The sequence below is a fragment of the Gracilinanus agilis genome, chromosome 2, assembly GCF_016433145.1.
Source record: "Gracilinanus agilis isolate LMUSP501 chromosome 2, AgileGrace, whole genome shotgun sequence".
Lineage (NCBI taxonomy): Eukaryota > Metazoa > Chordata > Mammalia > Didelphimorphia > Didelphidae > Gracilinanus > Gracilinanus agilis.
The window spans coordinates 430364255-430380046 of record NC_058131.1 but is presented as its reverse complement, the minus strand read 5'-3'; the positions used below and the strand labels follow the sequence as shown (position 1 = coordinate 430380046).

At 39.6% G+C, this 15792-nt stretch overlaps 1 protein-coding gene across 1 annotated transcript in view; it reads right to left on the bottom strand.

The window, feature by feature from the left end:
* Window positions 1-4232: 4232 nt before the first annotated feature.
* TCF7 (transcription factor 7) overlaps window positions 4233-15792 on the bottom strand; it is a 118630-nt gene continuing 107070 nt past the window's right edge. The window contains exons 12-13 of the mRNA XM_044664686.1: window positions 11771-11843; window positions 4233-4716 (exon numbers count right to left, since the gene is read on the bottom strand). Of these exons, the coding sequence (XP_044520621.1) occupies window positions 4464-4716; window positions 11771-11843 (326 nt within the window). The 3' untranslated portion in view covers window positions 4233-4463. The remainder of the gene's footprint in view (window positions 4717-11770; window positions 11844-15792) is intronic.

The window sequence follows — 15792 nt, the reverse complement described above, 5'->3', positions numbered from 1 at the left end:
AAGAATTAGTTTAGTGATGTAAGACTGGAGCCAAGGAGAATAATTAGAGCCAGATAAGTAGATGAGAATCATCTGCATAGGGATGATAATTGGAGCAAGAAATTATGTCCTCCTTTCTTACCCAGGAATAGGTCCTAGACCAAAACCTGCATTATCAATTGGTAGCTAAGGCAATTAAATTCAGAACAACAGTGTCAGCTAGAAAGGGGTCTTTAGAGATTTATTTAGTCCAGCCCTCCCTCATTTTAGAGGGAAAATGAGACCCAAAGAAAGGGGTTGGCCAAAGGTTATAAAGAGTTGGTTAATGGCAGAGCAGGATTTCTGATTACTAGTAAACTTTTCACTGTACCATTTTACTGTGAGTAGTTAGGGGTTGAAATAATTTGTGTACTTCATGGTATCTTCAAAGCCATGTGAATCAGTGCTTTTATCTCAGCTCCTTTTACTATCTTCCAAAGCCTCTCTCCAGTGATTATCCTGTCTCTCGTATATTCAGTTTCTTCCCTCTCTTTTGGCTCTTTCTCTTTACCCTAAAGATACTGCTTAGTTCTGGAGTCCCAAAATCTTTCCTTGCTTTACTGAACCCCTCAAACCACCATGCAGTTTTTCTCTTTATGGCTAAACTAAATTGCTTCTCTACATTTTTTAAAGCTTAGCAAAGTCTGACACTTCTTTTCCTCTTACCACTCCCTGTGAAACTGCTCTAAGGTTATAGTTGTCCCTCTATATATTGTGGCACACTTATCGTGGCTTCACTGTACTTTGGGTTTAAAAAATAATCTAATTCTGTTTCGCCGAGTTTTTGCAGATGAATACTGTTCTTGCACACAATGGAAATGCAGTATGCCACTACCACTTGCACAAGTTTGCCAATGTGAGATTGTACATGGCACACTATTGGCTAAGTGACTGTAGCATCAGCCTGTTTGCTCTCCCACTGCTTTGCAGATTTTTACCTATTGTGGGGGGTGTCTGGAACATAACTCCTGTGATAGGTGAGGGATCATTGTACTCCCTTCTTAATCATCAAATCCATGGGATTTTTTTTTTTAGTCTCTCTCTTTCAGATTATCATCTTTTCCCAGACATAGTTTTCTTTTATTTCTATATCACAATGTACAGTTTTAATCTATTATTCCTTCTCTTTCTCCTTTGTTAGTTTCTCTTCCAGTTTCCTATCTTTATGTTTCCAAATACCACAACTTTTCTTTCCCAGACCTTTCCTTTATATTCTTTACATTGGTGATCTCACCAGTCGTCTTAAATATTACCTCTTCGTAGGTTTGAATTAGACTTAGATAGTCTTTAATATCTTTCAGTTTGAGTTCTGTTTTTTTACTGCCAAATTAAGAGTAATTAGAATTGCTTTTAATTAATTCTACTTACTGAACATCTATGGGCAACTGCACTTGTGCAATAGAGATGTTACTGTCTGTACTCCCAATCCTCCTATTTCCCCGTTCCCCGACCTCCCAAACATGATATTATAACCTCCAGTGGCCCATTCCCAATGGACAACTTTCTTATAGATTGCTTTATTTATAAAGCTAAACATAAAAGAAAAAAAAAGTTACAAAGTTAATGAAGTAAAAAAAAAATCACAACACAGGGTGGATAATTGTTGGACCAATTGCTCCAAATACTAAATACTCATCCCTGCTACGTACAATGATTTTACTTGGTGTAATAATGTTTTTGGTGACTTGTTATTTTCATCATCTGTTTTAGGAAGTAAAATTTCTATTTTAAAGTAATTGAAACTGTTTGAGAACTAAATTCTGACTATTACTCAAACACGAAATATGAAAATGACTTATAATAAAATAACATTTTGGGTAGTTTTTTGGGGAAAAATCTGGGGAGGCTAATAAAATGACAGTTTAGATTTTTTGCTTTGGAAATGATTGTACTATATTATAAATGACTTTATTTTCCATCAAATTATTTTTCCCCAAAGAGTGAAAATACTGTCTACATTAACAGCAAGTAATGTAGTTCAGATAAAGCTAGAAGGTTTGTATCAAAATGGCTTGGAAATAGCTCTCTATTGCCTATTAGATCCCCAAATGAGCCACTGCCTTCCAGGCTTTTTGACTAGTCTTCCCCAATTCCCCCTGCAAAGAATCCAGTGTGTGGACCTTGTTCTCCCAGCTTTGCTCTTTGCATGCGGACTAGGGAATGTTGTCTTCACATGGTGTCCTTTTCCAGTACTTTAGAATCTGTAGGTTTGGTTGGAAAAGTTGTTTGTCACTTAGGAGGAAGAAGGGAACAGATTGTGGGGAGAGGGCAAAGCAGGTTTGGAGCCCTGGAAAATGAGAGTCTTAAGTCAGCATTGTAGGTAATTTTCTTTCAGGAGAAAGAAATCTCTGAAGTGATCTGTAGAACCTGGCCCTCATAGGGGAGTGGGAAACTCCCTTGTCCTACATGGTTGTGACCCCATAATGAGCTGGCTGGGGAGGAGGAGAGAGAGGGGTTAGTAAGTTGATGTTTTGACCTAGAAAAAAGGTTATGTCCTTGGACAAATTTTTCAGTGCAAAGGCCCAGGAACTTTTAGACATATAATACCCTTAAGGAAAATAAAGATTAGTGGAGGTTCCAAGTGATAAGGTTTAGCTGTGTAGTAGCTAGCTGCAAAGGGAAATAATAAGCAAGCTAAGTGTGTAGTGCTCGCAATGTAAACAGCTTCCTAAGGTTCAAGCTTTGATATAGAAACCTAGTAAAAAGTATCTTTATTCTCATGTAAAAAAGTTGCATTCCTTGTTGATGCCTTAAGAAAAATACAAAAATACTTTGTACACTATGAAGATCATTTTTCTCTTAAATTTCTTGCAATGCTAGAGCAAAAATAATACATTGTCTTCGGTACATAAGTTGGGTAGAGTAGAAAAAAATAAAGACTACCCTCATAATGGATTATTCCTTCTGAAACATTGGAGAGAGGGCAAAAAATCGTACTTTAAAATTCCAAGGCTCAGGGTTGGGATAGGCTCAGAAATTGATAATAGCCACTGCCTATTGCATGAGGGCATGGATGATCTTAGTATTTTTAGTCTTTCTAGTGGATGTTAACAGTCAAAACCATTGGATCTGAAGACATCACACAAATAATATTTAATTTCCTGGGGGTATCATCCCTCTTACAACTTGTGGGGCCTTGGGTCTTAGGAAACACCCAGAAAGCACAAATGAGGGAAAGCCTCAAGTTGGCTGTTAGCTGAGAGTTTGGATTAAAGGTTTAAGTGAGGTTTGAGGTTTATCTGTGGGTTTTAAATATCCATACTTCATATAAACTCCCCCTTAATCAAGACTTGACTATAACAAGTCTTTAACAAGTGGTCTTCAACAGCTAGACCTGAAAATGTGGAGAATTCTTTAAGAAAATAATTTGACGGAGGACTGCTGCCAATGAGCAGCCCCCAGACTGGCTTTCTGCATCTTGGCTGTCAGGCAGCACTGGGACCACTGTGTTCTTCATTGTGTCTTTAGGGAATGGTTTTTGAGGAAACTCCGAGGTTTCTAGGAAGCACCTTGAGCAGTTAAGGCAAACTGTGCCCTTAAATGAAATGGCCTGACCTTGTCCCTGCCCTCCTGGAGAATGACTTGTGGGCTTTCCCTCAGTATGGCGTTTATTGCAATTAGAGCAATAAATGTTTCCTCTGAGTTTACACAGGACCCTTGGCCAGCAAATAGTTGGTTATTCGTAAACAATGTTTTCCTGTCCATTGAACAAGAAGGTTTTTTTCTTCATCGTTGCTTTGCTGAAGACTCTTAGATCTTTGATGTGCAACTTTTGAGGTGCCTCATTTCTCTTTTCCTCTTTCCAGAACATACTATAGGAGGGGAGGCATGCCTAGTGGGAACAGGGCTCAGCAATGTCTCTAAAGCAAAAGAATCAGAAGCAAGAAAAAACTAGGAAGTTGTGGGCATTTGACTAATTAGTACTACTTTATATTTTATAGCACTTTGTAGTACTTTTTCATATCTGTTGTCATATTTGAAGAATAGATATTCCCATTTTAAAGATGGCAACTGAAATTCAGACACTATAGTTTGCCTGAGACCACAGTAACTCATTAGGTAGTAGTAGGAGCTGGGACTAGTGCATGTAAGTGTTCTGAATCCAAGCCCAGCATGCCTTCTACACCATGCTGAAATCCAATCTGGACCTAAAAGGGGCCGGCTTATGAGAAGACATTTTGAAATTGGTCTGACCACTCTCCTAAACAGCTTGATTGCAGGGGCCCCACAAGTTGGGCAGTGTACACACAATATACAGGCCAGGCACTGTGTGAGAAAGTGGGGAGGTAGCCTCAGGCCAGTTTCTTGTTTGATTGTCTGGCTCTTGACCACCTGTGGACAAAGCAAAGCGTCTTATGCCTTTGGCCTTTGTGTTCCTGTTGCTGTGATGCTTGTATGCTGCTGAAGGTTCATGGAAGGGCTGCTGGAGAGCTGGGGGCTGAGGATCACCTTGCTGGGAGTCCAACCCCAGGAGGAGTAGTCTTGAGATGGAGAGAGAGGGAGAAGGGGCAGCTTGGTGGTCTGTGTGTGTAATCAGTGGGACTGGTGAGTTGGTCTGGGGTAAAAGCAGGGCGAACATATTGGAGGGCATCCAGAGGGGATGGAGGGGAGTCTATAGCACTGCCATCTGAAGAAATTGGGCTGGTGCAGCGTCCTTCTCCTTCTCCTTGTAAGTACCGAATGCATTTCTTTTTCCTCCTAAGAATAGCGAAGAGAGTTATCTGTAAGCAAAGGATTGAACTGACAATCATCCACCTCAGATTTATATAAGTGTGTTGTCACTACAAAAGGGCAAAACTGTAGGGACTAGATAGATCCCTGTTCCCTTTCTTCCCTCCTAGAGTCTACCTGCTGTGAAGCCATCTTAGAAGCGTCTACTTCTTGGTTAGTAAGTTAATGTTCTACCCTTCCCATTAGGTGGCAGCCTAACTGCTTTGCAGATTTTAGAATCCTCCCCTCAACCCAGTTTTTTCTGCATCTTGTATAGAGTATGCTCTTCTTTAGTTAGGTGGCCATAACTCCAAAAGTTAGTCTTTGTCTGCCTGATTCAGGTTAATCAGGAAAGAGTGGCTTTAAGAAAATGTTAATAATAGGGAATAGGGAAATATTCAAATCTTAACTATAGACATGCTGGCATTGCAGGAGATTTTTTTTCTCAGCTCAAAGCCAATTTATTCTGTCCCCTAAACCCATTCTGCCTTCTCACTTTTTATTCCTTTTAGTATTTTATTCCATTTAGAGTAAGCTTTTTCTAGTTACTCTGCTACAAAGGTAGGGATTTCAGTGACTTCTTAATAATAGTCTTGAACAAATCTTGGTATTTTTTTTCCCCTTTGGCACCTGCATCCAGCCCTTCCCATTTATGTTGCTGCTACCACTACCTCCTTCAGGCTTTTATCTTTTTCCCTGGGATGATCATAATAGCCTCCTAACCATCTCCCTTCCTTTTCTCCAACCAATTTCCTTCACGTCATTATTACTCTTCTAAATTCTCTTGTTGGACCATATTCTTAAAACTATTCAGTGGCTTCAAACCATCCATACATTCTTAATCTGTCATTTGAGGCCCTACACAATTTGGCACTTTTCTAGTCTAACAGTCTAAGCCTCTAATTCTCTCTCCTATACTGCTTCAAACAGATCAGATTATTTGCTTTCTCCCTCTACATGTTTGGTGCTATCACCTTTCTTTGCCTAAAATAGCTAAACAGCCTTTTCAGATTTGTTCATGTTCTCTCTATACCTGAAAATGCCCTTCCCATCTCTATCAATTGAAATCCTATCCATCCTTCAAAAGGTAATGCTATCTGTTCCATGTTAGCTAACTAGCATGTCCTAGTTAGAAGTAAATTCTTTTTAAGAACTGCTGTAGCATTTTGGTTATGCCTCTAATATTTGTATAGTTATGCTTCCACTTTATCTCTAAAATCCATTCCTAACTTTTCAATCCTGTAGAGCAGTGATTCCCAAAGTGGATACCACTGCCCCCTGGTGTGGGTGCTGCAGCGATCCAGGGGGGCGGTGATGGCCACAGGTGCATTTATCTGTCCTATTAATTGCTATTAAAATAAAAAAAAATAATTTCCAGAGGCGCTAAGTAATATTTTTTCTGGAAAGGGGGCGGTAGAGATTGAGGCCATCATCACCTCTTGCCTGGCCAGCTTCCATTTAGTCATTCTTCACCATAGTTGCCCAAATCCTCCTAATTCAAACCTTTCCCTGGGCAGAAATCCCAGTTTTTTTTATGATTTAGTTAGTTTTGTGATTTCACTGGTATAGGGGATTCTTAGGAGAGGCAGCAGCTCCCCCTACAATAAACTTTTAGGGGCTTACAGGTGATTCCTAGAGCAATAAGAAGTAAAACAACTTGTTCCTATCTATAATAGTATCTATATCTATAATACTACAATTCCCTGATATTCTTAGCCCAGCTTTTAAAATACCCTTCATAATCCTACAACTACAGCTTATCCTTACCAACTTCATTTCACACTACTACTCCTCTTCACAAATGGTTCTCCTTAAACTTGGGCTACTGACTGACAATCTCAGTTTCCTGGGTCCATATTTTTTTTCAAGCTATTCTTGGAATGTATTCCCCCTTCCCCCCCATCTTTGCTTTTCAGATTCCCATGTTGCCTTCAATCATCTTCTTCCTGTCCCTACCTCCAACTGAAAGTGCCATTCTCTTTTTCAGATGTCGGAGAAGGAAATAGCAAACCACTTCAGTATCTTTGCCAAGAAAACCCCAAATAAGGTCAGAAAAAAATTGGACATGACTAAAAAATAGGTGAACAACTTTTTCAGTAGCTCTTGAATATATTTTCTAGTTTTCTTAATTTGCCCTCATTTCTCCCTAGTGAAATATTGAAGCTCCCTAGGATCATGGACTTTTATGTCATTTATCTTTGTGTAATACCTGCTTTCTAGCACAGTTCCTCACAATATAATAGGTATTTTGTAAACTGTGTTGATTTGAATTTGCATTTTTCCCCCAGGGGTAGGTGCCACTGAGGGAAAGGACTGTGCCTTATTTTTTCTTGTCTCTTCCACAGTGCCTAGTTCAGGACAATGTCATTTTAAGTAGATACTTAGTCAATTGTTGATTTTCTTTTTCTTCTTTGCTTAACTTAGCTAGAATTCTGATCAAAGGCTGTCTTCTCAACTTAGTACACAAGGTTCCATGAACTTATGCTGCAAGGCCTTAGCCTTCTTAGAGGACCTAGGGATAGTGTTAGTTTCACCAAAGGCACAAGGTATAGCAAAATGACAATAAGTATTATAAGGAGAACACTAATTCAGCCTGGAGAATCCAAGGGGATTCTGAGAGGATTCCAGGGAATCTTGGGAGCTGAACTATAGACTTGTACTATAAATTTCGATGGCAGGAGAAGAAAGAAAAGGGACTTTGGTAATGTGCCAATGTGCCTGGTGGCCTATGGGTAGAAGAGCCCTATGCCCCAAATACAAAGCCCTAAAGCTATGATGGTGAACCTATGGCATGCATGCCAAAGATGGCACACAGAGAACTCTCTGTGGGTATGTGCAGGCCCCCTGGCTTGGCCAGATTGTATCCTGGCCCCATCCCTGAACACAGGGGTACGTTGGGCATGGCACACAATGGTGGGGTTAGGCATGGCATGACCATACAGGGTCCCTTAAAAAGTTTCAGTTTGCTATCACTGCCCTAAAGGAATGTGAGTGCTGACATCAAGCTTCTCTATATCCTGCTCAGTTAAAAGGATCAGAACTGAAGAGCAGAAGGGGGGGGGGGGGACAAGGGAAAACTTCCTTTCTTTGACCAAAGGCAATTCCTATAGAGAAAACAACTTCCCTTGGTTCTTTCCAGGATTTGTCTCCCCATCATACTATAGCTTGGATTTGACCCAAATGTTTTTTAAACAACAAACACCTTGAAAGACTTTGGGAATCCCTAGCTGGACAGATAAATCTTCCCTCAGCTGCAGAGCTTGTCTTGGGGAAAATAGAGGTAGGTGAGAGAGAAGGAAAAAAGGTATGGAGAGAAAAAAGAGAGAGGAGTATGTTTGCTCTTTATTATCGTATTGCCACTACTTACTAGGCATTGTCTCAGTTTTTTGTTGCTGTTGAGAGGAATACTCTCTCAGAAGTCACCCAAAGTTAGTGGGCCTTTAAACTTGTCTAATTTGAAGATCATTTTTGTTCTGGGGAGTTTTGCACTTAAAAATATTGAGAAATATACCCTATGTCCTGTGCACATTTTTTCCCAGTGATTTCTCTTCCTCTGAATTTCTCTAGCACTAAAGGTCAAAGTAAATGTTTTAACAAATGGCTCTTCATATATACAAGATAAGACTTTTAAGTTTAATCTGTATTAAATTTTTTCTCTCTGCTTATTTTTGAGGTGTAAATGTTCACACCGAAAATTTTGAGTTCCATTAGGCCCCTATCTAGCTCTTATGAGTCTATGCCAGTCTATCTAACAATTTTCTCCCTTATATTTGCTAGTTATTTTATTATAGATGTGAATCTTGTTTTTTAACTAAGCAGTCAGCATCTTAATGGTCGTTAGGTCTCCCCCACAGCTTAATTCAAGGCTAGCTAGGCATGTGGGAACTTATTAAAAGCTTGCTAGATTAATCAGTGGACTAAGGATTAAAGAATATACCTTCCTGTTTGATCATACATGAGGCAGCTAATTCATTGGTGGACCAGGTAGGGCAGAAATGCATTTCTCAGCATTCTTTCTCTCCACTGTATGGAAATGTTTATGAAGTTTGACTTGAGGCAAGAGTCCCAGCTTTGTCACTGACTCATTCTGTGATATATTATAATTTATTTTCTTTCCCTAAGATCTACTTTTCCTTCTCTGTGACATGAAAGAGGTTAAACTGATGGATTGGGCACAATAATTAGGTATTTGGTAAAAACTCAATTGATTTTCCATAGCCTTGGTCAGTAGGCTTTTATAGCTGGAAAGTGACCTCAGAGAGCATCTTAATCTTAATTCCCTCAGTTTGCTGAAGAAGAAACTGAATACTAGAGGGAGGATAGTAATTTGCCTAAGATTATTTATATTGCTGTTCAGTCATTTTCAGTTGTGACCTATTCTTTTTAACCCCATTTGGAATTTTCTTGGCAGAGATACTGGAGTGGTTGGCCATTTTCTTCTCCAGCTCTTTTTACAGATGAAGAAATAGAAGCACACAGGTTAAGTGACTTGCCCAGGATTCCATAGCCAGTAAGAATCTGAGTTAAGATTTCAATTCAGGAAGATTAGTCTTCCTGACTCCAGGGACTACTGAGCAGCTGCCTCACAGGATTACTCACAGGATACAAGTATTAAATAATGGAATTCATATTTGAATCCAGGTCCTCTGACTTTTTTCCACTGAATCCCTTGTTCACAGACTCTTATACACTTTCTTTAGCATAGTCAAGCCTTTTCCTCTTAAGTCTAAACTAGGTATGAAATAGCCCACCCATAGGCCAGAGATTTGTTGGTCAGTGCCTTATATTAAATATGAGGCCAAGAGTCTTGGCTATTGTCTCCTTTAGTGCCTGACTTCAAGGAAGAGTGTCTGCTGTGAGTGAGTGCTCTATGCCTGCTGGTTCTAATCCTGCTGAGGCCCTGGTCCTGTTTTTTTTTTTTTTTTTTTTTTTTTGGTTCCCTTGTTAGTCGTGGGTCCTGGTTCTGCCATGCCTACCTGTTTTGGGGTGTTACATTTTCTCAATTTAATCAGCATGTCAGGGAAAGCTCAGAGGATGTGAGTGACCACAGCCAAATGTTGACTTACTGTGGTATAGTGGAAAAGAGGGCTACAATTTACACTCAGTATCTGTATATTGAATCCCAGCTCTTCTACTTACCCAAATGACCCTAGAAACAAATTACTTAATTTCTCTGGTTCTTGATCTGTAAAACCAGGGAATTAGATTAGATGGCCTCTATATTTCATTTCAGCTCTGCATTTTATGATCCTCAAATTAATCTACTCAGCAGCTGTTTCAAGGCTAAAAGACCTCATTTCTAAGTAGGGACATGAAAGCAATCTGTGCAGTGTGTGTGACCACCTTGACTTTTTCCTCCTCTCCCTTAATAATCCACCTGATAATATAAATAAAGTCTTCTGATTATTTGCCAATCCTGATTGTCCTGGTTAGTGTATGTCTTAGAGTCTTAGCCCCTTGGGGGATATTTTTTTATCTGGCTTTCTGGATGGCCCAGAAAAGGGGCTTCAGCTTGGGGTTGAAGTGAATCCCTGCAGAACAGGATAAGCTCATCTCTTAGTGGTGCCATTTTCTTTTTTGCCTGAACTAAAGTTATTAGTGAGGAGAAAAAGATCAGAGAAGCAAGTTTGCAGGCAGAGAGAAACCTTGGCAGAGGTTAGGGCTTAATTAAGCTGATATATAAACAGATGAAGGAGGAACAAGTTAGTGCTTTGGGGTCAGTGAACCAACGCTACAATCTGTCTGATTCAAAGGACATTATCTTATCCTCTCCCCATCACCCAGGGACCCCTATCAATTTCATAATTCTGGGGGTGTCTTGAATTTTTCTGAGGGGCTAGAATCTTAGTAAGAAACCTCTAATGGCTGGTCTAAAATGGAGAGTCTAAAATTTTCTAGAGAAAATGGTTTCTATCCCAATCTCTAGCTTTGAATTGGAGTCTGTGCATCTCTCCTAAAGTGGCTTTTTTTCTCCTAAAGTCATATACCCCAAATTATTTATCTCTGTTGTTGGCATATCCTCCTAGCCATCTAGGCCTCCTTGCCCTCATCTCTACCCCTACCCTCACTCAGTCAGTTGCCCAGTTAATTCCACATTCTTTCTCACCTAAGACCATTGCCTATCTCTCACTTGGAATATCTCATTGACATATGATTTCCTTTTCTTAAGTCTTACCTCTTCTCCAATTCATTTTTGACCTACCTAGTTAGTTGTCTTGGTAATGTGCTACCATTTAATAATGGCTCCTTTTAATGCCTTTTATAGAACGTCTGAATTCCCCTGATGGTGCCCTCCTCAGTCTGACCCCCCAACTCTGCCTTTCTTACCTTACCCCCAACATTCTTTACATCAGCCTGGCTAATTTCCTCCCTTGCCAGGACACATTTTACCCTCATTCTTGTTTCACACAGTTCTCCCTGTATGGAATGCCTTTTGTCTGTCTGCATTCCAACCCACTTTAGATTCTACCTGCTTTTAAAGGCCCATCTCAAGCCTCATTTCTTCCATGAAACCTTCTCCAACTTCTCTAGCCCACAGGGATCTCTTTCTGCTGCACTAAACCTATTAATACTTGTTTGTTTCCACTCTTTAGTAAAAGAGTATTCCAAAAAGTCTTAGTGTAGTTTTAAGCTAGTAAAACTCAAAACTATGCTGACTTTCAGAATTACTCCCCCCCCCAACATAAGTTTTTATTGTTTGTTCAAAAAGTGCTTAATAGATACTTGAAGACTTGAATTTTACCTTCTGTTTATTAGGAATTCTAGTTTGGAAAACGAGGATGACCTGTGGCTTTCTTTAAATTGGGTAGGCATTGGTAAGTAGTATGGGAGAAGGGGGCAGTGGAGTAGGAGGGAGGAGAGGAAGAAGAAATCTTAAACAGGAGGGGAGATAAGATAGGTATATAACTGACTTCTAGGGATGCCCTGGGAGGGAGGGAAGGGCTCATGCAATATAGCTTCTGGTATCATGCATCCCCCAACCCCTTCCTGGAAAGCAGGTTCAGGGGACACAGACAGGAAAGGGAAGGGAGGAGATACCCACCTGCATGGACCGCACCAGTCCGTCTGCTGGTTGAGGCCAAAGCGAGCTCGACATTTCTTAGGAGAGCCAGGGTCTGCCCACACAAGCATGCGAGGTGAGGCAAGTTGGAGAGCAGGCAGAGGCATGGGGAATGGGGCAGGAGGAGAAAGAGTGGGAAGGAGTAGGAGAGAAGAGGCAACATCCATTTTAGCTACTCATCAAAATATAAAAACCTAGACCACACACATCCGTTTTGCAAAAGCAGTATCACTCCAGCAGGAAACCTGAGTTGAAAAAAATGAGGTTAGTCTGCAGGCAAAGCAGAGCCTCAAGCAGGACAGCGGAGGGAAAAAAGGGTGAGGAGGAGGCCTCAACCTGGAGTCTAATTTCTAGTTCTAATCCTCCCTTTGGGACATAACCTTTGATTCCATTTCCCTGGTGCCAAAAAGAGTATAAATCAACAGGTATTGTCCCCTCTGGGTAGTGGCAGAGCTAGTCTTGCTTTCAGTTGGATCAAGAAGAGCAGATTCCCATCATTTCCTGCTCCGTCAATATAATATTGAATTTGGAGACAGATGACCTGTGTTCAAACTTGATTCTGCTACTTCCTGTGTAACTTTGGGCAAATCTCTTTCCCTCTCTCTCTCTCCTCAGTTTTTTCCTTTGGAACGGACCTCTGAGGCTTTTTAGGTGAAAAAGAATCCTTTCTACAATATTCCTAACAAATGACCGTTTAACTTTTATTTGAAGCCTTCTCCTATGAGGAGAGAGGGTAACCTTGTGAAGCAGCAGCCCTTTTCACTTTTGCACAGATTGTTAGGAAGTTGGAAATTTGTTTCTGAGCAGTAACTTTTTTTCCCTCCCTTTCCTGCCCCCTTTCATTGTTTTCTAGTTCTGCACCTTAGGTGAAAGAAGACAAATTATTATTCTTGTTCCACAGGGATAGTCCTTAAGATACTCGGAGACTACTTTCATGAATCCCTTAATTCTTTTCTCCAGGCTAGACATTACTAGTTCCACATAGGAAAAACAGATCTTGGGAATAACATCAATTCCAGTCTTTTCTTTCACCATGCTTTTCATAATATTTACTAGCTTGTCTATGCTCTTTCTAAAATTAGGTGCCTGGAATTGAACCACAGTATACAGTATTCCTGAAGTGATTTGAGCAGGGAAGAGGGTCTAGGGGGGACTATCATCTGGTCTCTCTTAATAAAGCCTAAGATATAGCATTACAAGATTGAGCTTTGAGGTCACACTTTTGATTCATCCTGAATATGCAGCCCACCAAACTCTTTCCCTTGGGAAATTTTGTCTAGCCATGCCTCCCCTAGGTTTTTTTTATGAAGCAAATATTTAAACACATGTAAGACTTTACATCTATTGTTAACTTTTATTAAATTCAGTCCATTGCTTTAGCCTATCAAGATATTTTTGGGATTCTGACTCTCATATAACAAGGAAGCTAACTTTCCCCATTTTTCTATCATCTGTGGATTTTTAAAAATGCCATCTACATATCTGACCAAATAATTTCCTGGGGCCAGGATCTAAATGCTGAGGTTTTCCATTGGATATCTCTGTTGAAGTTAATGATGACAACCAACCTATTAATGATTACTCTTTGGGGTACAGTCATTAAACAGTTTTGTATCCATCTAGCCAATTTATTGTATCCATCTTATTTTCAAGGACAGCACATAAGACTTTGCCAAATGCTTCGCTGTAATCCAAACATACTTGGGCATTCCCTGATCTAGCAGCATATCAAAAAGAAATAAAAGTTGTTTGGCTTGAACCTGTTTTTTTTTTTAAAACCCTTTACCTTGTCTTAGAATCAATATTTCTATTGATTCCAAGGCAGAAGAGCATTAAGGGCTAGGCCAGGGGGTAAGTGACTTGCTCAGGGTCACACAGCTAGGAAGTGCCTGAGGCTAGATTTGAACCCAGGACCCCCCTATCTCCAGGCCTGGCATTCTATCCACTGTCCTACCTACCTAATTAGGCCTCTTGAACCTTTTTTTTTTTTAATGATTTCTAAATATCCACAAGTTACTTTGCTATGATCTTGTCCAAGTGAGTAATCCTTTGAGTGGCTCAGATTACAGCTGTCATTGGGCCTTCTACATGACTCGTGTTCATAACTTCCCAAAAATTCTTCACAGGAAGACTCAATACTTTTGTTGGGCCTCTGAATCCTCTGATGTGTGAAAGATAGCATCCAAGTTGGACGTGGACTTAGGAATGTATGGGTTCAAATCACACCTTTGACACTTACTAGAAGTGGTAGTTAATTTAGGTTAATTTAGTAATCCACTAACTTCTCGGAACCTCAGTTTTCATTATATGTATGATAGGGTTATATTGTGATGCTAAAAAAGATAATGTACTTTTTAAAGCACTTTGTAAACTCTAAGGCACTATTGTTATTTTTTGGTTACCAATGGATCATGTGGGCTCTTCTAAATAACTGCCTCACCTTTTTGAGTCAGACGTCTATGATGATCCTTTGCATTCTTTCTAAACAATGCTTCTTCTTTGGTGATATGTTGCAGTCCACTCATGCTGTAATTTATAATACTTGGAAAACTATGTGATTCCATTTCTTGTAACCACATGGTATGTCCAAAAGAATATTTATGCTAAAAAGATGCACCTTTATTTTAGGGATAAGATTGGAGGCTTTGAAAATTTCTCTAAAGCCTGCTTTCTTCATTTTTAGGTCTAGGCCCATTTACTTGCATTATCTGATGGTTGACTACCCAACTGCCTATCATAGTTCGGACAATAGACAGTCTTCATCTTCTTGGGTTTTTTGTGGGTGAATAAGTTATGCTGGACTCTTTTGAGTGATGATTTTTGATCTCAGGAGATTCTGCAGTTTTCCAGAGCTTGAGGCAATCAGGATAATATCATATGCAAACAAGAGAATCTAGGGGAACCTTCCTGTATCAATTTGATCTGGATCTTGCATTAGCTGTATCTTCCATGACAGTGGCAAATTATCTTTTTTGCCTCCTTTGATATTAAAAATAAGAAGGCTATCAAAGTTATTTTTGTTGTTCATCTTTTAAGAAATCTAATGACTTTAACATATACATGGGAGACAACTTGTTTGATGAGAGCTTTTAATAGGTATTTTGCTGTTAAAACAAATGATATTTTATGTAATCTTTGCAACTTTCAATCAGTTGTGATTAATCTGAACTATGAAAACCTGCTTTGCTGCCTTCTCACACCTTCATCAGGAATACCTTGTTAAGTAGATATGCTATTTAAAAAAAAATTTTTTTTAAATTTTTTTAAACTCTTAACTTTCTGTGTATTGGCTCTTAGGTGAAAGAGAGAGTGGTAAGGGTGGGCAATGGGGGATCAAGTGACTTGCTCAGGGTCACACAGCTGGGAAGTGTCTGAGGCCGGATTTGAACCTAGGACCTTGACCTGACTCTCAATCCACTGAGCTACCCAGCTGTCCCTCCCCCCCAATATGTTATTTTTTAATGAAGATTTCATAGCTATAGGAAATCAGACATTGATATGCTTTTGATTGCCTGTTTGGTAAAAATAGATATTCACAAACTGCCCTTTTGAAATGATATAGTCTGAAATATTGCCAGAAACTAAAGGTTTTAAGCACATTGGACTATATAATATACTTGGTAGACTTTATTCTTTCTTTTTTGATGAAAATCAGGACATAACTTATCCTTTCTCCAGTCCTGTGACATTTAGACTTAGAGATCACATCTACCCATTCTTTCAGTAACCTGGGATATGATTTGTCCAAGTCTCATGGTAGTGAACCTCATTGAAAGTAGCTGTGTGTGCTCTCTTACCATCTCCTATCTTGGGTTTCAGCTCCTTGTTAACTGTTTTTGTTCTATAGCTCCCAGTCTGAAGATCATTCTTCTTAGCAGAAATACCAGAAACAAAGTAAGAGGTGAATAGTTTTGTCTTCTCTTTGTTACCTATTACCATTATCCTAGCCACTCACAAAAGTATTATTATCCCTTCTTTGATCTTCCTCTTCCCCATACTTCTAA